At 43.2% G+C, this 25,619-nt stretch overlaps 1 protein-coding gene across 4 annotated transcripts in view; it reads left to right on the forward strand.

Moving 5' to 3' along the window:
- SLC12A7 (solute carrier family 12 member 7) overlaps positions 1-25,619 on the forward strand; it is a 377,772-nt gene that overhangs the window by 333,376 nt on the left and 18,777 nt on the right. For all 4 annotated transcript variants that reach the window (XM_044293095.1, XM_044293096.1, XM_044293098.1 and 1 more), the window contains exons 21-22: positions 2,879-2,986; positions 10,758-10,933. In XM_044293095.1, coding sequence (XP_044149030.1) covers positions 2,879-2,986; positions 10,758-10,933 — 284 coding nt within the window. The remainder of the gene's footprint in view (positions 1-2,878; positions 2,987-10,757; positions 10,934-25,619) is intronic.

Consider the following 25,619-nt stretch of genomic DNA (forward strand, 5'->3'; position numbering starts at 1 on the left):
AGCAAGACATTTTATTCAAGAACACTCTCGCCAGACATCATTTTTCCAGGCATATGCTATAGAGCGTGTATTAGCTCCGAAAAGGGGCGGTGACCACAGAAAGAAAATCCTTCTTCGTGAGGCCTACTAGATCTTTAGGTTGGGAACCAGAGTTCCAGTGGGTCTTAATCTTAAGAAGGAACTTATATATATTTATCAGTAAAAACTTGGGGTATGCCTGGTAGCAAGTTGTCATTACGGTTGATTGTCCACTGTTAAATACATTTTTTAACAAAATCTTGTGTCTATTAAATGACATCTAGGCTGACATGTTTTAGAGGAGTAGCGTATTATATTATATGCGACGGGACATTTTACGTGGATTCTAACAATGATGCATTACATGTATTGATCATGCACTCTAGATTTGCGCGCATCTCTGTTCATTCACTCATTATAACGCTGGCCAGACGGGGCGGTTTTCACGCTCGTGTGGATATTTATTCTTTCCCCTTTTCTCTGGATTTTTTCTGGTTTTCAACAAAATTTACTCTATTTCATTATACTCCGTTTGTACTTGAGAATTATCTACAGCATGTATTCAAAACTGTACTGATAAATCGGCCCCTTTCATCTAATGCACATTTGTACTAGGTTTGTATCACTTGCAAGTGGTTGGATTCTCAGCCTGCTTTTAGGAAGCTGGAGTGATTACCTATTGATTATTTATTATTATGTACCATTCTTTATTTTTGTTTACTTTGCCATCTATATCAAATAGATTGGATTCAGTCCAACCAAGATTGCTGGTGCAAGATATAATAGCTGTTATGTGCCGAAATGCAGAAGACCAGTGTATTTGTGATTAATTTTGTTTTTATATGTGTGAAATTGAAGAATGAATTGGGTGTTCACACTGTGCGGTTTTTCCTGCGGAATGGACACACGGGGCAACCCAGGGTTAACATGTCAGGGGAAAGTCCGCACAGTGTGGTACCAATTACCAATTGATTAGGGGGAAAAAAACGAAAAAAGGTGTGTCTGAGTGTGTAGCAACTTGTTGCTTGAAACCAGTCCGTTCCTATTGGAGGATGGTAGGTTCCAACCCCTTTATATTGAGGGGTCACGCTCAGTTAATTGTTATGACTAAGGGTACTCACCCGAAACGCGTCAACTTGCCGTGTACCTGACGGTTTTGTCTGTACTGTCTATGAACTAATAAAGAAGAGCTGATAGAGGACTTTTCTGTCTCCGGGATCCTCCTTTAACTTTTCACTGCATTCCACCACACTCTGTAGAAAGATGACACCTGTAGAAAGATGAGAAATCAGACACTTCCCACAGCACAGCTCTTTGCCCCCCTCTCTCTCCTCTCCAGTCTTGAAACAAAGAGGGGGGTGGGTGGGCACTTGGAAGTAGAAAAAGTTAACTCATTACAATCCTAGATATACAAAATATAGAATAAAATTCACACATCTTTAACAGCTGTGTGGTTTTAATTTCTTTAAAAAGGATGTTATAGATATATAAATGAGTGTTGAATGTGTCCAAGGAGCTGTACGAATCTTACTTGTGCCCAGCCATGCCCGCCTGTAAAGGAGCCCAGCACCACCTATGTCTCCTCCTTTCATCAACGATCGATAGCCGTAATCTCGCGATGCGCAAGCTCGCGCATGCGCAGTTCTTTCCCTGAGGCTGATGCCAGCATAGGGAAGGAACACTTTACCGGCACTGCGCATGCGCGAGCTCTCGCATCGCGAGATTACGGCTATCTATCGTTGAAAAAAGGAGGAGACATAGACTGTGCTGGGCTCCTTCACAGGCGGGCGTGGCTGGGCACAAGTAAGATTCGTACAGCCCCTTGGACACAATCAACACTCATTTACATATCTATAAAATCCTTTTTAAGAGAAATTAAAACCACAAAGCCCTATAGGACACATATATTGCGGACATGCTAGTGGCGATCTAGCCGTGCATGTCCGCAGCTCTATAGCCCCAAACCTGGTGACAGAATCCCTTTAAAGAAATACAGAAATCTTGCCATTTTCTGTGGCCTCTGAGCCTCATAATATAGAATCTAATCCATAAATGAACACAGATTAGAAAAATGTTAGTATGTTTTTTTTTTTTTTTTAGTAAAAAAAATAATAGGTGATTCTTTCATTTTAACTATTGATGGTAATCTCTCATGTACATTAGTCACTAAAATCTGCAGTACTGGCGACACTGACACTTGACACCCTACTATGCCTCTACTGTAATACAATTTTAGGACTGCTGAGCTTGTGTACATAATTTAGAGGGCATTCTGATTGTGAGTCCTGACAATGAATTACAGTGGAGCGTTGTGGTGGCACCGTGGGGGAAGGGAAGGCATAAATCAAGAATGTATATGGCACACTCCCTTTAAAGAGGACCATTACCACAGTCTGTCCTGTCCATTCTCTCTGTACTTGATGTCTCCTCATGAACTCCGTTTCCACAAAGATTCAGCAAAATATCATGATAAACTGGATCATCTGATTCAGGATCATAATCCCTGACAAGTAGGAGAGGAGGATGAGGCAGCTCTTTACCTCAGTAAAAACTTGTCCACATGTGTGATCAGGACAGGTTTTGTGTGAACTAATAGGACAGCGGCCATTTTGTTTCCCCTGATGATTGCTCCTCAGACAATTAAGCTATTATAAATAATGAAAGGTATTTGGGAATATATTTATAATAAAGTTATATTTACGTATTTTCATTTTCTTTATTCCCGGAGAACCCCTTTAATCTGAGGAGTAGTAGAAGTACTGTACATAGTTTCAGATGGGAGTATATTTTGTGACCTTTGCCTTATGCGTTATAGAATATTACCGTATTGACTTGCATTTCTTATATATCTACTTTTCAGTTTGAAAATGACATTTCTGCATTTACATATGAGAAGACGCTGATGATGGAACAGAGATCACAAATGCTTAAGCAAATGCAGCTGTCTAAGAATGAAAGAGAGAGAGAGGTAATCTTATTTGTTTAAATCTGTGGTTAGTTTGTAATGGATTTCAATTTGTTTGGTGATTTCATTTTTCCATGTTTATTTAAGCCTGGTTTTTTTTCCTGGAGCCTGGCAGCTGATGATCTCCATCTTTCTGTTGACATACACACACGTTTGGAGAAAAACAACAACTAAAGGACACCCCAAAAATTTTATTAGCAATCATAATTTATCAGACTATAGGGGGTTAAATACATCTCTGGTTAATACCAGTTAAATCATATCCAGTTCGTAATTAATATCCAATCAAATATCTTGTATACATGTCATCATGGAGAGTGCTGGGGGGAAGAAACTCATCAATATGGATATCAATTATAAACCAGTACATTTAGTTCCGCAGATATAATGGATCAATGCCCAACAAAACAACCTCACCAGGCACTTCATCCAGTAACAGAATTTCAGAGATCCCTTGCCTCATAGAATAAAATGGTAATGTTGCCATTTATGCAGTCATAGGGTATTCCCATCTTAAAAAGTGATAGACATATCTCAGGATAACTTTATGATCATGGGGATCTGACCTCGGGGACCCCCACTGCATCTCCTTCAGAGTCTTTTTCTTTTTACTGCTGTGCAGGGAGCTGTACTACAGTCCTATTCAAGTGAATGGGGACGTGTTGCAGTTCCATGCCCAGCTGGGTTCCTGGGAGCTCTGCTGTAGAGAGAAAATTGGAGGTGGACACAACACTAAACTAGCACTAAACTTGAAACTGGAACAGTAGGGGTCAGAGAGGACAGAAAGTGGTGTCACATCCTAGCAATATGCCATCACTTTGGAGACAGATCGTGGCCTTATGCTTGTTCCAGTTCTTAAAACCCCAATACACAATAGGGCTCCTATCCGGTGTACACCGCGTCTCCAACCACAACTGTTGAAACACCAATACGAAAACAACAATGCAGTGCTGCATAAATGTCAGAAAAATGCGCAACCTTTATTTATTCACATAAATATATAAAAGACTGTAGATGGCAATGACAAACATACACAAATACATAAAATTCACTGTCAGTAGTGACAAATAACATCCCTGTGGGCTCAGTAAGACCACATAATAAGTCTATCCCAAATCTCTAAGCCGCTCTATCATATGGTAACATTACATAATAAAGTGCATAGTGCAACACATATTACCTCTAAAATCACACTCAGTCAAGCGGTAGGGTCACATTTGATTAAAGTCTAAACCTACAAGCAGCAGAGATACATAAGTAAACATATTACCGACCAGTGATCAGACACCCCGACACACGTTTCGCATCACACTTGTTCCAGTTCTTCTCAACCCATGAGTAGTTCCAAGAGGAACAAGGGCCATGTCTCCCCTCGATCCCATCACCACCGCATCACCACCTTTTCCTATTAAGTGGATCTGGACCATGCTAATGCATCATAATGTCTGTTTAATCTAGTTGTATTCCTTCACATATGAAGTAGGACCTTTATTAACTACCAGAATTCTGATTAATTTTATGAGACGCTGTATGAACTACATGCTTCCTGGTTCAAATTGGTTCTTTTGGGCTGCAATTTTGTAAGATGGTCATTTTGGACAAAGCTTGTTCTGAGTACTCCTGTCTATCTTTTCTTCTAAACTTCATAAACTTTGTTTCTTCCTATGCAGCCTTCTAGTTTCCATTATGCAATCTTCTTTTCAAATTGTATTTGTTCATTGTTTCCTCATTAAAGTGGAACTCCAAATGCAGCCAGTCTGAGCACACACAGCTGCAATGTAAAGGCATAGGGTGGGACAGAATGCCAGCTGGAGCCACTAGAAAGTGTGCTTCAGACTACCTCAAGCTTCATTTACAGCTTACACTACCACTGCAGTCACCCATATCTGTGCCATGAAGGAGCAGAGCTAAAAATTACCAACACTGAAGAAAGTAAATAGCAGGTAGGCACCACCCCCCACATCAACTGGAATTCCACTTTCCTTTTTTTTTTTAATACAGCTCTAATACTGTCTGGATTTTCTGATAATTATTGATAAACCAGATTTGACATAAAAAAAAAAAGTCTAAAACAGTGACCCAAAATGGCATAATTTGGCACATTTAAGGTGTCTACACTTTTTTCCGGCATACTCGAAAAGGGAGCAGGGCTTAGCAGAATGGGCAAAGATTTGTGGAAAAGGATGTTGGAACAATTCTGGCATAAATATATGTTTCAAAGTAAGACAACCAGTAGTTGGTATAGGGTGAGAGAAAACTGTCTGTCCATGCACCAGATTTATCATCCAGCCCGTGCCCCTGTGATAAATCTGGTGCAGGTCTAGATAGCATGTCTAAGCTTATGACATCTTTACGATTCGTAAATCTGGGCCTGTCTTCAATGTGTTTGAGGGGTAGTGCAAGAGCTTTTAAAACTTGTCTTTAAAACTTGTGTATGCATGGTTTAATACATTATATGTTACTTACCAATGACTTGCCTGTATCCAGAATCCCTCTGTATATCAGTCTCACATGCAGGCACATGACAATGCTTGTGTGACATCACATGCATATGATTATCTCCACTTTACCCTTCCCTGGAGTACTAGATATCACACATCCTATCCTTTTTTTCTGCCTGCTCTCGCTGCTCTGTCCTAGCTCTTCACTCTCCCCACTTTCCTCACAAGGGGGACTGCTTTACATTCTGGGTGCTTGACAGCAGATTCTGCTATGTCAGTAGCACAAGGGTATCTTACTAGGAGAACCTGTGTTCTCTATGAAGAAAGGGAGCAATTACAACACTAACTCACACTGATGACAGGGGCATGCATGCCTCTGTAAACAGAGGCAGTGTGTGTGAGAGGAGAGATGAATCATGGGAACATTCTTGATTCCCACAGCAAGCCCTGGCATCATGCAAACAACTGCACTGCAGAACTAAGCAGTATAATGAATGTAGTGAAAATATTAAAAAAATACTTTTTTGATGTCATCATTTTGTGATCATTCAGACACATATAGGTAAACTGGAAAACATCCTACAAATGGTTGGTAAGAGTACATTGCTGTTACTAGGACGTCTCATAATATGTAAATGAGTTATAAACAGAAGCTCTGAAACATATTCAGTCAATTAGCTATTTCTTAGCTTAATGAAATGGTATTTTTAGTATGCATTTTTCCTTTCTTAAAGGTGTTTTCCAGGAGTACAATATTGATGTCTTATCTTCAGGATCATCGGTCACATGGCCTATGTGAAGCTCAATCCCTCTCAAGTTCAAGTGAATGGGCCTGGCTGCGCTATCAAGCACAGCCACTATACAATCTGTGGCACTGTGCTTGGTAGGCGGTGAGGTGAGGGCACAACACACGTCTTCAGCTGATCGACAGCAATGCTGTGTTGGACTCCAACCAATCAGATATTGATAATCTATCCAGAGGATAGGTAATCTATATTGTACTCCCAGAAATCTCCTTTAAAGTCCAGTTTACAAGGTTCATTTTCTAATAAAAGTCACGTGACCAAAACATTTGTGTGACTTTGTCTGCAACTATCTGTTATGCAACTACATATACAATCAGTAGATATGATGACGTGCAACAGATGTCACAGAAGCTTTGCAGTTCCTCAAGTTAATGTACTGTACATTTGCTTTTTTAGCCTAAGGGACTGGCACTTGCCTGCAGAATGCACTAATATAACAACCTACTGAAGTTCAATATAGTGTGATTTTTATTTTTTTACTGTTCGTCTAAAATATTAGCCTGTGATTTCCTTTCATTCTTAAACAATGTGTTGATATTGCATATGTTGCCGATTGTTGTAACTGTACTTTCTCAAGGATCCTTTTCTGTAGCAATTACATTGTCTTTTTAGAAACCTTCTAATCATCTTATGTAATGTGCACTGGACAATCTTTATGTCCCAGATCCAGAGCATTACAGATGAGTCACGTGGTTCAATTAGAAGAAAAATCTACTCTATTCCACGACCAGTGGCGCAGGACTCTTACTCTCTGCTACCTAATGACAAACCACTTAATGAGGTAGTACAGGCATTGTCATCCCATTGTGCAGTTTTTCCTTGGTGAAACAATTAAAGTGCCAGAGTTTTCCCTTTAATAAATTGTACTTTATTTTTTCCTAAGTATTTTTCTTTTCCTCTATTTGGTTTGAGAGAGTGAAACATTTTTCTGGTTAATGTTCATTTTCCTTGTTCCATTTGAGCTGTTGCAGTGACATGTTTAGGCTGGTTAATGTTTTAAAGAAAGCTAAATCATGTATATCAAGAATAATAAATGTATTATAATTGCTGTCACAAAATTGGCTCGTGACCGCTTAAGATAGGCACTGAGCAATAGCAGTTGTCGCTGGTGAGCAGTTTATTGGAGGTCTTACATGAAGGTATAGTTACAAATATTCCAAGTTCCCATATTGAAGCAAATCCAGGAGGAAAGACCAGACCACCTCAGCTTGCTCTCATATCTCCCAAAATTTGACTACTTCCTCCAGTCTAAGAGAGATCCAGTAACACACCCCCTCTCCCTTGTCTGTAATATCACTAGCAAATTTTTTCAAATGAAAACTTCTGATGGTACTGCCAAATGGTGTGGCTGTCTACATGCACCAAGCCATGCCCACCCCTACTTTACAGCAAAACCATGAAGCCATCGGTCACTGCAGCACTTTGCTGCATGCCGTGGTGTCGCCTTAACATAAATGGCTTTTAGCTCAAAATGTATGCAGTTAAATAAAAGAATATGATCCGAAGGTGTCCATAGCTTTTAAGTGCTTGTTTTTACATGTGTCCATGTATGGATATGTGATTTGTATTTAAAATATTAACCATAATTAGGGTTAATTTAATAGTAATGGTTAATTTTGCACAAGAGGATTAGTCAAATATATAATGTATGTAGAACTTGGTAAGCAATGCACATTTATGTGTGTATAATTCTTCTCATGTAGGACAGTATATTTTAGCCCTAAATCCTTGTAAACCAGTTTCACTAATTCTAGTTTAATGGTCTGTTTGCATCTGATCATACTCTGGCTCTTTAAACTTACCATTTGACAAATGTTTTCCCACTTTCCCAGTGTCCTAATGCCATGTTCCCATTGTGCTGTACATTTTGTGTTGTGCTATTATTATTTTCCAGGGGTTGTCGGGCCATGTAAGAAGTACTGTAGTATGTGTTGCAAATTAAATTAGATTAAAATGATGTGGCCTGACGACCCCTTTGAATTATTAGTTACTAGAGATAACATTTCTGGAAATTACTGTGTTACATCTACTCCGTCATTTTTCCAAGTTGCTGCACTGGATTGATTAAATAATCTGCCTTCTAGTAAACTCCATAAAGTGTTCCAAAAAAGCAATTGGTGTATGTAAGGATTAGATCAGAAATTCAAGCTAATAAGGATGTGGAAAGACAAATGCTAATTAATTGGAAACTGTGGCCCCACACTGCAGGAAGCGTTCTAGCGACATAGGAGAAGAGGATGCCCAAGAAGAGAGGAGAAAGTAAAAAAAAATGTAAACACATAAAATGCTTTTAACACCTTTTCATATAAAACGCAAGAACCTTTTTATATAGCACAACAATTATCGTTTAATATGCCCATGTAATTTAAAGGGGTTCTTTCAGCAGACAGCCCCTTTTAATGAAGAAACGGGTGTGATGATCAGCTGAGTGCCAAGGGTCCTGTGGGTATCGCCAGGGAAAGCAGCAATTTCCCACTCATATTATATGGTGGGCATAAAAATGAATGGTAATCCATGTAACTCCTTGGTAGGTGTATGGGGAGTGGCTGGATTGTACAGAGCACTTCTCTGATATGTATCATAGAGGTGGGACCCCCAGCAGGGGATGCAGCTCTTTGATTTACATATGCGTTAATAGGGCATACAGCTGTAGACTGTCTTAATTAGGCAACCTCTTAACTTAAAGGATAACTGTCACACTTAGACCCTAATTTCAATTTTCATATACAGTATGTAGTTACTAATAACATGATATTCTAGAATCAGTTACTATTAGACTGACTTACCCCATATTTAATAAGATTCATCCCTTAGCAACCAGTCTGCATAAAACTGCAATTTCACTATTCAGTTAAGATGGCCGCCACTGCCCTCACCCTGAGGCTAATCCCGCCTGCCCTCACTAGCCAGTAACAATAGCCCCCTAAAAGTGTCAGTAACCACAGCCTTCCCCCCTTAAGGGTTAATCTCCTGCAGCACAAAGGGGCCCTCTTACCACATGTTGCTTTCATTTATACACTGAGCAGACGGCAGATCTCCCTTCCCTGGTCTGCGCTGCTTCAACTCTGCATTGTCCAGCTCTGCTGAGTGAGGGAGCGTCTGCCAAGCGCAGGGACAGGGAGAAGTGCACACAGCCCAGGCACGGTTATCAGCTGCTGGGGAGGACCTGGCTTTAATCATTCACTTACAGTCCCTGGCTGTCAGCAATGTGACCTTGCACACTGCGTGGTTCTGCGTCCTCCGTCCTTCAACAAATAGATGGACCATGGCCAGCAACCCTATTTTAAGCACAGGTAAAAGTAGGCAGTACAGGGAACAAAACTGTGGAATTAAGGGGTAATTGAATACACAGTGAAAAGTTGAAATAGGGCCACCAAGGTGATATTAATCACCACAATCCAATACTCCAAAAAATAAATAAATATATATATATATATATATACACACGACAGTTATACTTTAAATATGTATGAATTTTGTATTTGCAATAGTTTAACAATAGAAAAATCTGGATGTTAACTAACAAAAACCATGTAACCTCTGAAAATGTAATAAAATGATCTTCCTGTTGACTTCATTTGTGGAAATCCAGCTATGAGGAAGGCCTGCTTATTCACTGTCCAGGCACCTCATTCTATGTTTTGAACACAGATTATAAGTTTTGCCTGAATATTTTCTTTAATCTGTGTCATTTGATCTTGTGTATATATACATATATAGTATTGAAATCATAGCTGGCTCCAGGAATATATAGGCCCTTGGGTCAGAATTGACCCGTTGTCTACTCTACCCTGAGGTTAACCATATAATGCCATTATTCATGTTGGGCCAACCTGACCCTGGCATCTGCCCAGGTTTCATTGGTGCTAACAACCATCTTGAGTAAAATATGAACATGCTCACCAAGTCCTGCTGGGGTCCTTATTATAAGGTCTGAACTAAAGTTACATGTAAAATGTAAGGTGCTTTATTTTTTACAGTAGTATAACATTTATTTTTATTTTACTAGACTAAAAAAAATCTACTGTATTACAGTTGCAGGTTTGAAAGTGCGTTCTTGTAGTAAAGCAGCTAAAATTGTCAAAATATTAAAGGGAATCTGTCACCTTGAAAATGCATTATAATATGCAGGCAGCATGGTATAGAGCAGGGGGAGCTGTGCAGATTGATATATAGTTTTGTGGAAAAAGAATCACCTAAATTCCTGCTCATTTTGAGCTTTGAAGTCAAGAAGGTAGTCCTATCAGTGACTGACAACCTTCCCTGAGATACAGAGATAGCGGTCAGTCACTCATAGGACCATCTCCTTGACTTCAAAGCCCAGAATTTAAATGAATCTTTTCCCACAAAACTATATATCAGTCTTCTCAGCGCATCCATCTCTATAACATGCTGCCTACAGCTCAAACACCATGTTTAACATGACAGGTTCCCTTTAAGTAGTATATCGAAGTCAATGGAAACTTTTGACACTTCATTGATTCCGTTATTTTACATCTTCTCTTCTGCTTTATTTACTTTGTTCAGGCACAGCTTATCCACGACAGGAATACTGCATCGCATTCTGCAGTGATTGCCAGATCAAGTAATGCAGCACCAGAGAGAGTTCAGATGACCTGGACTAAAGAAAAATTTACTGCTGAGAAACACAAGGTTAAAGATCTGAATGCAGCAGGATACAGGGACATATTTAACATGAAACCGTAAGTAACATTAACAAAGGCATCACCCACCTCTTTATGCTGCCAATGAATAGTGTCATTATCCTGCTTTAAATAAGGCGATAATGAAGGTGCCAATTTAAATGTTCAAACAGCATTGTATGGTTCATCTAACCATGCCATAAGAGCACTAAGTGTCTATTCACACTGCCCTTACAGTGTACGTTTAATGTAATGATAAATGTATCCATATGCTCCTATTCATGGCAAAAACGTGACCTCCATCAGGCCAGCAAAGAAAAAGGGGGTCAGTGAGCGCATCCCAATGTGCAGGTGCACGTCGCCATGGCTAGAAACACAAAGAAAAAACTGAATGCAACAGCACAAATAAAGTACAATAATGCCATAGTTATGGAAAATATTCTGGTGCTAATACTACGCTTATTTTATAAATTTGGGATTCTTGGCAAATACATTTTGTACAAAATTGTTTGTGCCCGTCTGCCGGTCCTATAAGACTGGAACCGAACACTAAATCCTACCTGTTATGTGCCATACTGGCCACCATAAAATACAGGGAATGCATGTTCCACATGCATGCGGAGTCCACTCTGCCTTTTACAGGAGTCCACTCTGCCTTTTGGTGCCATAATAGCCTCCATTAACCCGTAGAGGACCCGCGCCTTACATGTATGGCAGGCTAATTGGGGGGGGGGGGGGTGTGCAGGAGCTGCTCCCGCCCAATCAGCAGCATGGGCCTGGAAGTCACTGACAGCCAAGCCCCTGCTGCATACTTTGGTATCAGTGAAAACACTAATGCCAGTATATTAACCCCTTATATGCTGCAGTCAAAGCTGACTCTGATTTGCAGAGAGTACGGGTGCCCTGTGCATCTCCATCGGGTCCCGCGCTGCACTGACAGGGACCCGATGGCAAAGAAGGCAGCACGATGTTTTCCATAGAACATCAGAGCTTTCCTTCTAAGGAAGCCTGTGAGATCCAGCCCCTTAGGATGGGTCTCACAGGCAGGCTGTCAGCATAAAAGGAGGCAATGCATTACAATACAGGATGTATTGTAATGCATTGCAGAGGGGATAAGACCCCAGAAGTTAAAGTCCCAGAGTGCAACCAAAATAAAAAGTGTTTTTCATAAAAATAAAAAATGTCAAGATTTGCTTCTAAACTTCTAAGCCTTTCAACGTCCCCCAAAAAATAAAATGGCATTCACAAAATGATTAGACATGAGCAAATTTCCACTTATGAAATTCATTCACACTTCATTTGGCGGTAAAAGGTGAATTGCGTTATGGATTCTGTTACCACGGACCATAACACAATTCTATGACGGAATGCCTTTAGAGGCATTCAGTTATTCATTCCGTCATAATAAAAGTCTATGGGCTGCAAAACAGATTTGTCTCGTTTCCATTATGCAGGAGAGGATTTCCCTGCATAGCGGAAATGGGACAGATCAGTTTTGCAGCCCATAGACTTTTATTATGACAGAATAAATAACAGAATGCCTCCTAACGGCATTCCGTCATAGAATTGCATTATAGTCCGTGGTAACGGAATCCATAATGCAATGCACCTTTTACCAGGTAACGAAGTGTGAACTAATTTCAAAATATGAAAGTCGCTCATCTCTAGAGATGATCCAAACATAAATTAGACATATGGGAAATTTAAAGTAATAACTATTATATGAGGTATCACTATCTGTTTTAACCACCTCCGGACCGCCTAACGCAGATGTGCGGTCCGGAGGTGGCAGCCCTGCGCAGAGTCACGCATATATGCGTCATCTCGCGAGGGCCGGGATTTCCTGTGAACGCGCGCACACAGGCTCAATGACAGGCGGGTGATCACCCATATACACTCCCTGATCACCCCCCTGTCATTGATCACCCCCCTGTAAGGCTCCATTCAGACGTCCGCATGTGTTTTGTGGATCCGATCCATGGATCCGTAAAAATCATGCGGACGTCTGAATGGAGCCTTACAGGGGGGGGGGGGGTGATCACCCTGATCACCCCCTGTCATTGATCACCCCCCTGTAAGGCTCCATTCAGACGTCCGCATGTGTTTTGTGGATCCGATCCATGTATCCGTAAAAATCATGCGGACGTCTGAATGGAGCCTTACAGGGGGGCTGATCAGTGACAGGGGGGTGATCACCCTGATCACCCCCTGTCATTGATCACCCCCCTGTAAGGCTCCATTCAGACGTCCGCATGTGTTTTGCGGATCCGATCCATGGATCCGTAAAAATCATACGGACGTCTGAATGGAGCCATAGGGGGGTGATCAATGACAGGGGGGTGATCAGGGAGTCTATATGGGTGATCACCCCCCTGTCATTGATCACCCCCCTGTCATTGATCACCCCCCTGTAAGGCTCCATTCAGACATTTTTTTGGCACAAGTTAGCGGAAATTTTTTGTTTGTTTTTGTTTTTTCTTACTAAGTCTCATATTCCACTAACTTGTGTCAAAAAATAAAATCTCACATGAACTCACCATACCCCTTACGGAATCCAAATGCGTAAACATTTTTAGACATTTATATTCCAGACTTCTTCTCACGCTTTAGGGCCCCTAAAAAGCCAGGGCAGTATAAATACCCCACATGTGACCCCATTTCGGAAAGAAGACACCCCAAGGTATTCCGTGAGGGGCATATTGAGTCCATGAAAGATTGAAATTTTTGTCCTAAGTTAGCGGAAAGTGAGACTTTGTGAGAAAAAATAAAAAAAAATCAATATCCGCTAACTTATGCAAAAAATAAATAATTTCTAGGAACTCGCCAGGCCCCTCATTGAATACCTTGGGGTGTCTTCTTTCCAAAGTGGGGTCACATGTGGGGTATTTATACTGCCCTGGCTTTTTAGGGGCCCGAAAGTGTGATTAGAAGTCTGGGATCCAAATGTCTAAAAATGCCCTCCTAAAAGGAATTTGGGCCCCTTTGCGCATCTAGGCTGCAAAAAAGTGTCACACATGTGGTATCGCCGTACTCAGGAGAAGTTGGGCAATGTGTTTTGGGGTGTCATTTTACATATACCCATGCTGGGTGAGATAAATATCTTGGTCAAATGCCAACTTTGTATAAAAAAAATGGGAAAAGTTATCTTTTGCCAAGATATTTCTCTCACCCAGCATGGTTATATGTAAAATGGCACCCCAAAACACATTCCCCAACTTCTCCTGAGTATGGCGATACCAGATGTGTGACACTTTTTTGCAGCCAAGGTGGGCAAAGGGGCACATATTCCAAAGTGCACCTTTCGGATTTCACAGGCCATTTTTTACAGATTTTGATTGCAAGGTACTTCTTACACATTTGGGCCCCTAAATTGCCAGAGCAGTATAACTATGCCACAAGTGACCCCATTTTGGAAAGAAGACACCCCAAGGTATTCCGTGAGGGGCATGGCGAGTTCCTAGAATTTTTTATTTTTTGTCGCAAGTTAGTGGAATATGAGACTTTGTAAGAAAAAAATAAAAATAAAAAATCATCATCGTTTTCCACTAACTTGTGATAAAAAGTTCTATGAACTCACTATGCCCATCAGCGAATACCTTAGGGTGTCTACTTTCCAAAATGGGGTCATTTGTGGGATTTTTCTACTGTCTGGGCATTGTAGAACCTCAGGAAACATGACAGGTGCTCAGAAAGTCAGAGCTGCTTCAAAATGCGGAAATTCACATTTTTGTACCATAGTTTGTAAACGCTATAACTTTTACCCAAACCATTTTTTTTTTGCCCAAACATTTTTTTTTATCAAAGACATGTAGAACTATAAATTTAGCGAAAAATTTATATATGGATGTCTTTTTTTTTTTTTTGCAAAATTTTACAGCTGAAAGTGAAAATGTCATTTTTTTGCAAAAAAATCGTTACATTTCGATTAATAACAAAAAAAGTAAAAATGTCAGCAGCAATAAAATACCACCAAATGAAAGCTCTATTAGTGAGAAGAAAAGGAGGTAAAATTCATTTGGGTGGTAAGTTGCATGACCGAGCGATAAACGGTGAAAGTAATGTAGTGCCGAAGTGTAAAAAGTGCTCTGGTCATGAAGGGGGTTTTAGCTAGCGGGGCTGATATGGTTAAAAGCAGAGAAATAGAAATTCGGAAAGTTGAGAATTTTTCCATTTTATTTGTAAATTTGGGATTTAAAAAAATTAAATTAAAATATTGACAGAAATTTTACCACTATCATGAAGTACAATGTGTCACGAGAAAACAATCTCAGAATGGCTTGGATAAGTAAAAGCGTTCCAAAGTTATTACCACATAAAGTAAGGGAGGGAAGAAGCAAATGAGCTCTTAACAAGCTCTGCCTCTAATGCCACCAGATGTAAGGCAGCTATCCTATAAGTTAATGTTCAGCTCTTAAAATAAGCCTTGAGACATGACTTGGATATTAAATAAGCCAACACCTCATCTGCAGACAGCTGTTTTGGGGTGATTGCCCCTCATCAGTGCAGAGCAGAGAGTACTGGCTTAACTGGGTGAGAGGCCTGTGTCCAGGTAAGGGCCACGGGCACACAACTTGCACCAATTAAAATCAGCCTATTTGGAAGAGAGGCTAGTCAGGGGTGAAATTCTAAATGGAGTCAGCAACACCTCCAGTACAAACTGCAAAGAAAAAGGGGGTCAGTCAGCACAAGGACGGATCAGGCATTCCGGTATTTTGAATGCCGGATCCGACACTAATACATTCCTTTGGGGGAAAATGCCGGATCCGGCATTCAGGCAAGTCTTCTTTTTTTTTTTCGCCGGAGATACGGCATGCAACGGTTTTATCTATTCCCTGATCAGTCAAAACGACTGAACTGAAGACATCCTGATGCAAACTGAAAGGATTACTCTCCATTCAGAATGCATAGGGATATGCCTGATCAGTTATTTTACGGTATAGAGCCCCTAGGACGGAACTCTATGCTGGAAAAGAAAAAAGCTAGTGTGAAAGTACCCTTAAATTTTCCATATGTCTACTTTATGTTGGCATTATTTTGTAAATTTCATTTATATAGGATGTTAGAAGGCTTAGAATTTTAGAAGTAACTTTTCAAAATTTCAAAAACCATTTTCTTTAAGCACCAATTTAGTTATAAAGTGATTTTAAGGGGCTTATGTAATGGAAACCACCCATAAATGACCTCATTGTAGAAACTACACCTCTTAAATTATTCAAAACTGATGTTACAAACTTTGTTAACCTTTGAGATGTTCCACAAGAATTAAAGAAAATTGGAGGTGAAATGTAAAAAATTTTTAGGTTTTCCATTTTCTTTCATTTTTTCTGTAATATAAGAAGGGTTAAAAGAAAAAACCTCAATATTTATTAACCCGATTCTGCAGTTTACAACCCCCCCCAAAAAGTGCTAAAAAATGGTCGTATAAGCGTATTGCAGGGTTCAAACGGGAAGGAGCGCCATAGGGCTTTTGGAGGATAGATTTTGCAGGATTGGCTTTTGGGAGCTATGTCTCATATGAAGACACCCTGAGGTACCCCTACAGTGGAAACCCCCACAAAGTGACCCCATTCTGGAAACTACACCCCTCAAGAAATATTTCAAGGTGTGTAATGAGAACTTTGACCCATCAGGCGTTTCACAGAATTAGGAAACACTTTACTGTGAAAATGAAAAATTTTAATTTTTTCAAGAAAAGGTTGCTTTACACCCACATTTTTCACTTTCATAAGGGGTAACGGGACAAAATGCACCCTACATTTTGTTACCCATTTTCCCCTGAATACGCCAACACCCCACATGTGCTTGTAGCCTGCTGTATGGGCGCACAGCAGGGCTATAGATTTAAACTTCAAAATATGGTGTTTGAAGGCCTGAATTAGCAGACATGGATTCCAGGTGCCATGTCTCATATTAATAATTCCTGTGGTCCCCAGAAATTAAAATCTATAAGAAGTGACCCCATTTTGGAAAGTATATCCCTGTACAGACATTTTAAGGGGTGGAAATGGTACTTTTCAGCAAACATGTGTCTCGCAAAAGGCAGAAACACTTGTCAAAGGATTTAAAAGAACTCTGCTATGTGCTCAAAAAATTATGTATGAGTGCATGGCAGGGCTCTAGAGTCAAACAGCTAAATATGGATTTTGCAGGCCTGAATTGGCAGACATGGATTTTAGCTGCCATGTCGCATGTAAAAAAAATTACTGAGGTCCCCAGAAATTTAAAACCCCAAGTGACCCCATTTTGGAAAGGGCACCTTTGACCAAACTGGTGTTTTACAGAAATAAATATGTACTACTAAATTAGAGAGATAAGGTGGTAAAATTACAGGGTACATTAAGGATAAAATTGAATTAATACTCCATGAATGGTAGATTCTGAAACAATCCTTTATACACAGGCCAGGCATTTCAAGGCAGGTTTTGCAATGGTAAATGGTGTCTTTCCTTATCCCCCTTTTAGAACACACCAGTCATCCATTCCTCGCTGTTTGGGGGGACTTCACCAGGGAATGTTGCCTTGGTAAAACTCTGGCACCGTAACTTGCAGAAGTACTGGGGCCCTCCATTGATTGATTTGTAAGAATTAGGGCCTTTATCACCACCTCTTGAAATTGTAGGAATGTTCATGTTGGGCTTCTAGATCTAAATAGCATGTACACATTGTACAGCACCATCTTTTTGTACCACAGTTTTGTCTTGTGTGGCACTGTAGGGCTTCAGAACTTGATCTGAAAGATCTATCCGGCGCATGTGCCTATTTGTAGTCCAGGATGCATTCTGGCTTTGGGGGTAGTGGTTGTGGTTAGTGATGAGCGAATTTCATATTTTGAAATTTGTTCACACTTAGTTTGGTGGTAAAAGGTGAATTGAGTTATGGATTCCGTTACCACGGACCAGAATGCAATTCTATGAGGGAATGCCTTTAGAGGCATTCCGTTATTCATTCCGTCATAATAGAAGTCTATGGACTGCAAAACGGATCCGTCCCATTTCCGTTATGCAGGGGAGTCCTCTCCTGCATAACGGAAACGGGACAGATCCGTTTTGCATTCCATAAACTTCTATTATGACGGAATGAGTAACTGAATGCCTTTGAGTGGAGTAGAGGTGGACCTTTTAAAGGCACACTAACAGGTCTCTGAGAGCCAGAATTCTTGTTGTTTCTCTGGTGTTCAAATACTTATGTTCAGCAGTGCAAGACAAATAAATTCTTTAAAAAAAATCATACAATGTGATTTCCTGGGAATGTACCTACAATTTGAATTGGGAGAACTTGCAAAATCGCTGGGTGTTCAAATACTTCTGTTCCTCATTATATACAGTACAGACCAAAAGTTTGGACACCTTCTCATTCAAGGAGTTTTCTTTATTTTTATGACTATCACAATTGTAGATTCACACTGAAGGCATCAAAACTATGAATTAACACATGTGGAATTATATACATAACAAAAAAGTGTGAAACAACTGAAATGTCATATTCTAGGTTCTTCAAAGTAGCCACCTTTTGCTTTGCACACTCTTGGCATTCTCTTGATGAGCTTCAAGAGGTAGTCACCTGAAATGGTTTTCACTTCACAGGTGTGCCCTGTCAGGTTTAATAAGTGGGATTTCTTGCCTCATAAATGGGCTTGGGACCATCAGTTGCATTCTGGAGAAGTCAGGTGGATACACAGCTGACAGTCCTACTGAATAGACTGTTAGAATTTGTATTATGTCAAGAAAAAAGCAGCTAAGTAAAGAAAAACAAGTGGCCATCATTACTTTAAGAAATGAAGGTCAGTCAGTCCGAAAAATTGAGAAAACTTTGAAAGTGTCCCTAAGTGCAGTCGCAAAATCCATCAAGCACTACAAAGAAACTGGCTGACATGCGGACCGCCCCAGGAAAGGAAGACCATGAGTCACCTCTGCTGCGGAGGATAAGTTCATCCGAGTCACCAGCCTAGGTAACTACTGCTAAGGACAGGCAAGAAGCAGAAGAGACTTGTTTGGGCTAAAGAACACAAGGAATGGGCATTAGACCAGTGAAAATCTGTGCTTTGGTCTGATGAGTCCAAATTTGAGATCTTTGGTTCCAACCACCTTGTCTTTGTGCGACGCAGAAAAGGTGAACGGATGGACTCTACATGCCTGGTTCCCACCGTGAAGCATGGAGGAGGAGGTGTGATGGTGTGGGGGTGCTTTTCTGGTGACACTGTTGGGGATTTATTCAAAATTGAAGGCATACTGAACCAGCATGGCTACCACAGCACTTTGCAGCGGCATGCTATTCCATCCGGTTTGCGTTTAGTTGGACCATCATTTGTTTTTCAACAGGACAATGACCCCAAACACACCTCCAGGCTGTGTAAGGGCTATTTGACCATGAAGGAGAGTGATGGGGTGCTGCGCCAGATGACCTGGCCTCCACAGTCACCGGACCTGAACCCAATCGAGATAGTTCGGGGTGAGCTGGACCGCAGAGTGAAGGCAAAAGGGCCAACAAGTGCTAAGCATCTCTGGGAACTCCTTCAAGACTGTTGGAAGACCATTTCAGGTGCCAATCTCTTGAAGCTCATCAAGAGAATGCCAAGAGTGTGCAAAGCAGTAATCAAAGCAAAAGGTGGCTACTTTGAAGAACCTAGAATATGACATTTTCAGTTGTTTCACACTTTTTTGTTATGTATATAATTCCACATGTGTTAAATTCATAGTTTTGATGCCTTCAGTGTGAATCTACAATTTTCATAGTCATAAAAATAAAGAAAACGCTTTGAATGAGAAGGTGTGTCCAAACTTTTGGCTATATATATATAAAGAATGTATTCACCCATACGGGCAATGCAACGTTTTGGCTCAATGCTGGAGCCTTCCTCAAGCAATGTGTTTAGACAAAGTGCTCAATATATATAGCGAACTCAATCACAGTGACAATTTGCAATCAATTACAATCAATTATAAAAAAAATATTTCATAGTGTTACATCACAATTATAAGTGATTACAGTGCATAAAAAATCTTTGCATGTATACAAAACACTACCAACAGCATGATTATCAATGCAAATACATAATTATTATAAATAACATGATTGTGTGACATGTGTGTTCAATAAAACAAAGTGCCTAGTGCTTACTACATGATGTATCAGACGATGAGAAGAGGGAGGAGAGACGAGGAGTATGGCGGCGGCAAGCTGCCCAACGCTTGTTTCGGCATGCACCAATGCGCATGACAGGATGAAGTATGCTACTGCCATCGTAACAAGGTGACCGGCATTTCTGTGCGCCTGCGCCCTATGATCTTGATGTCCCAGTAACCATATTAAGTAAAGAAGTATCGCATAGGTAACCTGGCACATGCGTGTCGCACATAGTAATAACTCATTTACACAAACTGGTGAGTCCAGATGCAAGGCTCTATTCACATACATATATATATATATATATATATTTGTGGTCAGGGCGACGGTCCCTGGATGAAGGAGCTAGCGCCAACCTCTGGCTGGTGAATGCCGGAAGCCTGTAACAAGGATAGGCCTAAAAAGGGGCCCTATCCTAAGGGGAGAGCTAATAAAAAGGGGAAGGGGGGAGGGGTACCTGGCTGCACGTCCCGTCCCTTGCACTCCTCAGCATAAGTAGCCAGGGGGCGGGGCCTATGCCCCTCCCACAAATACAGACTGCACGGCAGCCTTAACTACTTGTGGTCAGGGCGACGGTCCCTGGATGAAGAAGCTAGCGCCAACCTCTGGCTGGTGAATGCCGGAAGCCTGTAACGAGGATAGGCCTAAAAGGGGCCAAAAAGGAGACACAATCGTACCATAGATACTTTATTATATCATTACAGGGCAAGAGAACAGAAAGCATCACGGATTTCGGATTGGGGATTCGGAACGTACCTAGCGAAACATGATGACCTCCAGCGCCCCATGCACCTGATGACATGAGGGGGTATCTGGTGCCTGGATGCCACGGAGGCCGCCCCAATACGAAAGGAATGCCCCGATATGCCCTTTGGGCCGTGACCTAACCCAGCCACTAAAGAACGCACATGTGACATGAATTGAGGCATGGACAACGGCCCTCCATTGAAGAGAAGTAGGGGGCTGTCAGCTGCTGCCGCCTGCAGGGCCACAGATAACTGACGCAGCACCTTGACCGGGCACCAGGCATTGTGTGAGGGGTAGAAAGACACCAGGGTTGGAGGCCCTGTCTGGGAGGTCTTGGTAGATGGAATGCTCAGCACAAACAGATCGTGGTGCCAGGACAAGTGCTGCTTCTGGAGATGACGGCCGTTGCGGACGGAGGTGGTGAATTCCCCTGGACAAAGGAACCCGTAAAACCCTAGATAAAGGGCGGCCTTGATGATTGTGCTAATTAATGGCCCAAAAGGATCACCATCCAGAGCCAGGGACAATTGCCTAAATAAGGAGCCGGACATGGGTTGCCGGACCACCGGCCTGCTTGCCCCGGCTTTCTCAATTCCCCGGAGCGTGGCCTTGATGGCTTGTGATGTAAAGAACGAAATCCGGGCCGGATTGTCCAATGTGAACTGATGTTGCACTCCCGCTAGATACAGGCGGATGGTATTGTGAGCGAGTCCGAGGTTGGCATGGCAATGTGCGATGAAGGCCATGATAAATGACACGTCATCCACATCGCCCTGTGGGTGACTCTCGGCAAATTTCCTAAACAGATTCCAGCCCGTACGGTAGTTCCTGATTGTATTCTCAGACAAGCTCCGGTGCAACAGGTCCTTTGCTTTGCTGATCAACGATGTCAGTCCCACACCAGGTCGCTGTAAGCCGGAACGTCCGCCCCTGTTACGTCTGCGAGTGGCATGTTCTGAAACAAGACATCGATGTTAAACCTGGATAGCGCATCAGCAGCCGTATTCTTGGAACCCTGAATTTGAGAGCACTCGAAGCAAAAGTTGTGTACCATGGACAACCACACCAGCCTACGCATAAGAGACATGATCTTTGGGGATTTGGCTCTGCCATTGCGGACAATGTCGACCAAGTCCTGACTATCGGTAATGAATAGTACCCTTGAGTTTGACCAAACGTGACCCCATACATGAGCTGCTGCCACCACTGGATACATCTCCAACAAGGGAGAAGACCGAAGGGCATGCCCGCCCAGCATAATCTGGGACGGCCAGGCACCGGCTAGCCAGTGATTGCCAAATATGGCCGCAAAGCCCTTGGATGCAGCCGCATCAGAATAAACCGTGGGAGAGGACGGGTCCCGGGGGGAAATAAATAACCTGACGCCGTTCCATGAGGACATAAACGTGCTCCACATGGACAGGTCTGCCATGGCTTGTTGGTCCAACCGGACGACACTGTCCTGTTCCGGGGCTGATGGTAGGAGCAGCAAGAGCTGAGACACAAAGGTGCGCCCCTGGGGCATGACCCTCATGGCAAAGTTCAGCCGGCCCAGCAATGATTGGAGACTTGATTTGGTCAGGAAGCAGGATTTTGCCGCCTCCTGGATGGCCAACCGGATCTGTTGTAATTTCTCCTCTGGGAGCCTTGCTTCCAACTTTACCGAATCCAGAATGACCCCCAGGAAGGTGATCGTTGAGGAAGGACCGACAGTATTCCCCGCGGCGACCGGAACCTGCAGCGCCGAAAACAACTCCAGCAGGGAGGATAACCCAGAGGGCTGACAAGAATTCCACCAGCAGGAAATCATCCAGGTAGTGGATACACATAGGATCCTGGCCATGCTCCACCAGGATCCAGTGCAGGGCCTGGGCCAGCCGGTCAAACAGCCAAGGGCTGCTTTTTGAGCCAAATTTTAGACGATTGGCAAAGTAGTATTTGCCTGCCCATTTGATGCCATAATATTGCCACAGTTGTGGGAGGATCGGGAGCAACTTGAAGGCATCGGCAATATCAGTTTTGGACAACCAGGCCCCCCTGCCTGCTTTGAGGATGAACTGAATGGCCTCATCAATAGAGGAGTATGTCATGCTGAACTCTTCTGATGGTATGTGAGAGTTGATACTAGGGATATGCGAGGAATGAGGAGCCGAGAGATCGTAGATCAGCCTTTTTTTATTTGAGCCTTTTTTTAGCCACCACTCCAATCGGGTTGACCCTCCATACTTCAAAGGGGATCGCGTCAAATGGGCCGATGATGAACCCTTTATCCAACTCCAAGGATAATGCCGCTTGCACCGCCTCAGGATCTTGTCTGGCAGAGAGAAGGTTCTCACATTCCCAATTTGAATGTGGCAGGGCCACCAATCCCGTGTGGAACCCTAGAGACAGGCCAGAGATCAAATGATGCACGAACTGCCGGTCGTCATGACCTTCCAGGAGCGCCTCCAGGAGATCCACGTTGATGTCGGTCAGTCATGCCTGCTTGGCAGATTTCCTGGGACAGGTAGACCTGGGATGTGCCCGAAAGCAGACCGTGCACACGTGAAGGGCCCTGCACCCACTGAACATGCAGTGACCAAAGTTGAAATTATTGCATATCTGGCTCTTGCCCAGATATACAATCTGCCTGCCAAATTTGTCCATGAGGGCCGGGCCCCTGGGAACACCCGATGTTCCTGGAAGGGCTCTGTCCGGATGTGCAGATGCCTCGTTGGGGCACCATTCCGTGGCATGAAAAATTGACTGGCATGCGCCACAAGTGGGGGCTCGGAGACCAGCAAAATGCCTGCAGAAAAGCTCCATATCCAGCACAGCCCAATTGGTCATGAACTGGAACTGTGCTAAGGAGGCTGCGGCTTTAGCCGCGAAGGACCGGTGATAATCATAGAACGCCGAGCCCCCATACTTGTGACCCAAATGAGTGACTTGATATAAATAAGCGTCCAGCTCCTCCCTCCTACTCGGCTGCGCCGAGCAGATGACGTCTCGGAACAGGCTGAATGCGAGAACAAACTTTGGTATAGATAACTTGCGGTTCAACCGGGCATCTTTTGACCTCATCACCACTGACACTTCCCCGCAATCAATTGTTCTGTGCTCGCTGGCATCGTGCGATGCTATGAGGATAGATGCCAGGTTGACCTCTTTGCCTGCCAGTATGTCTTTTCTAATATTCTCGGCCACAAAATGAGCTGGGACAATGGCCGGCGGGGTAGAGGACATACCTGGGGAACCCGCCAATGGCCATGATACCGCAGTCACGGGTGCCACCGCCTGTGAAGTGGTGGCGGCCCTGGACTCCAGCTCCATGACCCTGTGCTGGATGTCCGCTACTGAGGCAGCCAGACTCCCCATAGTGGCATTTAACTGAGCCAGTGATGACTGGATAGTAGGCACTGCCAGCTGCTCACTGGGTGGAACCGGCTAGATACCAGCAGCCTATAAAGTTCGGCTTTCCTGGCCGAAGCCGGGTGACTGACGCCCCTTCTATTTAATTCTGCCACGAGCTTCGGAATGGTCCAGTTCCTCAGGGATCCATAACCAGCCAGACCGGAAACCACGGACCCGGAGATGGACGAGGCGTCATTGATGTCTGAGGCCTGGGACATGTTGACCGTGTTGTGATAATTCTATGCCCTGGATATCACCTGAGGACAAAACCCTTGTTACTCGTGTGGACACCAGGCGTGCCTAAGACATCCCGGTGGGCCCCCCCTTTTATACCCCTATCAGTAAGACCGCCCCCGGCCTGATGGACCAGAATTGATACTCACCTGGTTATAGAATTTGATGAAAATGGTACCGATACCGTACTGGAGGCTCGTACCACTGAACGAGGTGGACGCCTTGGTAACGGGAAGCCGAAGGCACTGAGACCCCCAACGTGCTGCTGTACAAATAAAAACAAATATGAAATCTAAATGCACCGGAATATTACCAACCTGGTTGCGACAGGCTTGTACCGTCTACCCCTGAGGGAAAAACGAAAAAACATGGCCTAAACGTTTTAGGCAAGATGCTGAGGACTGAAGTGCCACCCACCAGGATGATATGCCCCCCCCGGGCGTGCTGCTGGGTTGTGCATGCCGCTAAGGGTGGATATGCGCCAATCTTGGTGAAAAAGACCCTGTGGACGTGCTAGACAGGACACCAGGCCACCGAGGCGGCTGACGCGACATTGCCTGAACGCTTCAGACCGACGTGCAACAAGAGACGAGGCAGACAACCTGGACGTACCAGGCAGGACCACGTGCCACCGGGGTAGCGGACGTAACATTTGACCGACGTTTACAAGCAGACATGCCACAGGAGACAAATATGACAACCTGGACGTTCCAGGCAGGACCACGTGCCACCGGCGTGGCAGACATACTTTGCCTGAACGTTTCAAGCAGACATGTAACAGGAGACTAGTATGGCACCTGGATGTTCCAGGCGGGACCCGCTGTCCCGGAGTGACCAACACAATGACACTTGAACGCTTCAAGCGGACGTACCACATGAGATAACAGACACCCTGGAGATCCAGGCAGGACACGGAGTGGAGGACGTACTATTGACTGAACGCTTCAGGCAGACGTACCACAATAAACAAAGTGACAACCTGGTTCCAGGCAGGACCACATGCCACCGGAGTGGCGGACGCAACGATGCCTGAACGCTTCAAGCAGATGAACCACAATAAACAGGCGACCCACAATGAACAAAGTGACAACCTGGAGTTCAGAGCAGGACCACAGGCCACAGAAGAGACAAATGCAACATAGCTTGAACGCTTCAAGCAGACGTACCACACACAGATAAAGTGACAACCTGGACGTTCCAGGGAGAGACCAGAGTCCTGGGGTGGCCCACAGAACAGTGCCTGAACGTT

This window comes from Bufo gargarizans, chromosome 5 (assembly GCF_014858855.1).
Source record: "Bufo gargarizans isolate SCDJY-AF-19 chromosome 5, ASM1485885v1, whole genome shotgun sequence".
NCBI classification, from domain to species: Eukaryota; Metazoa; Chordata; class Amphibia; order Anura; family Bufonidae; genus Bufo; species Bufo gargarizans.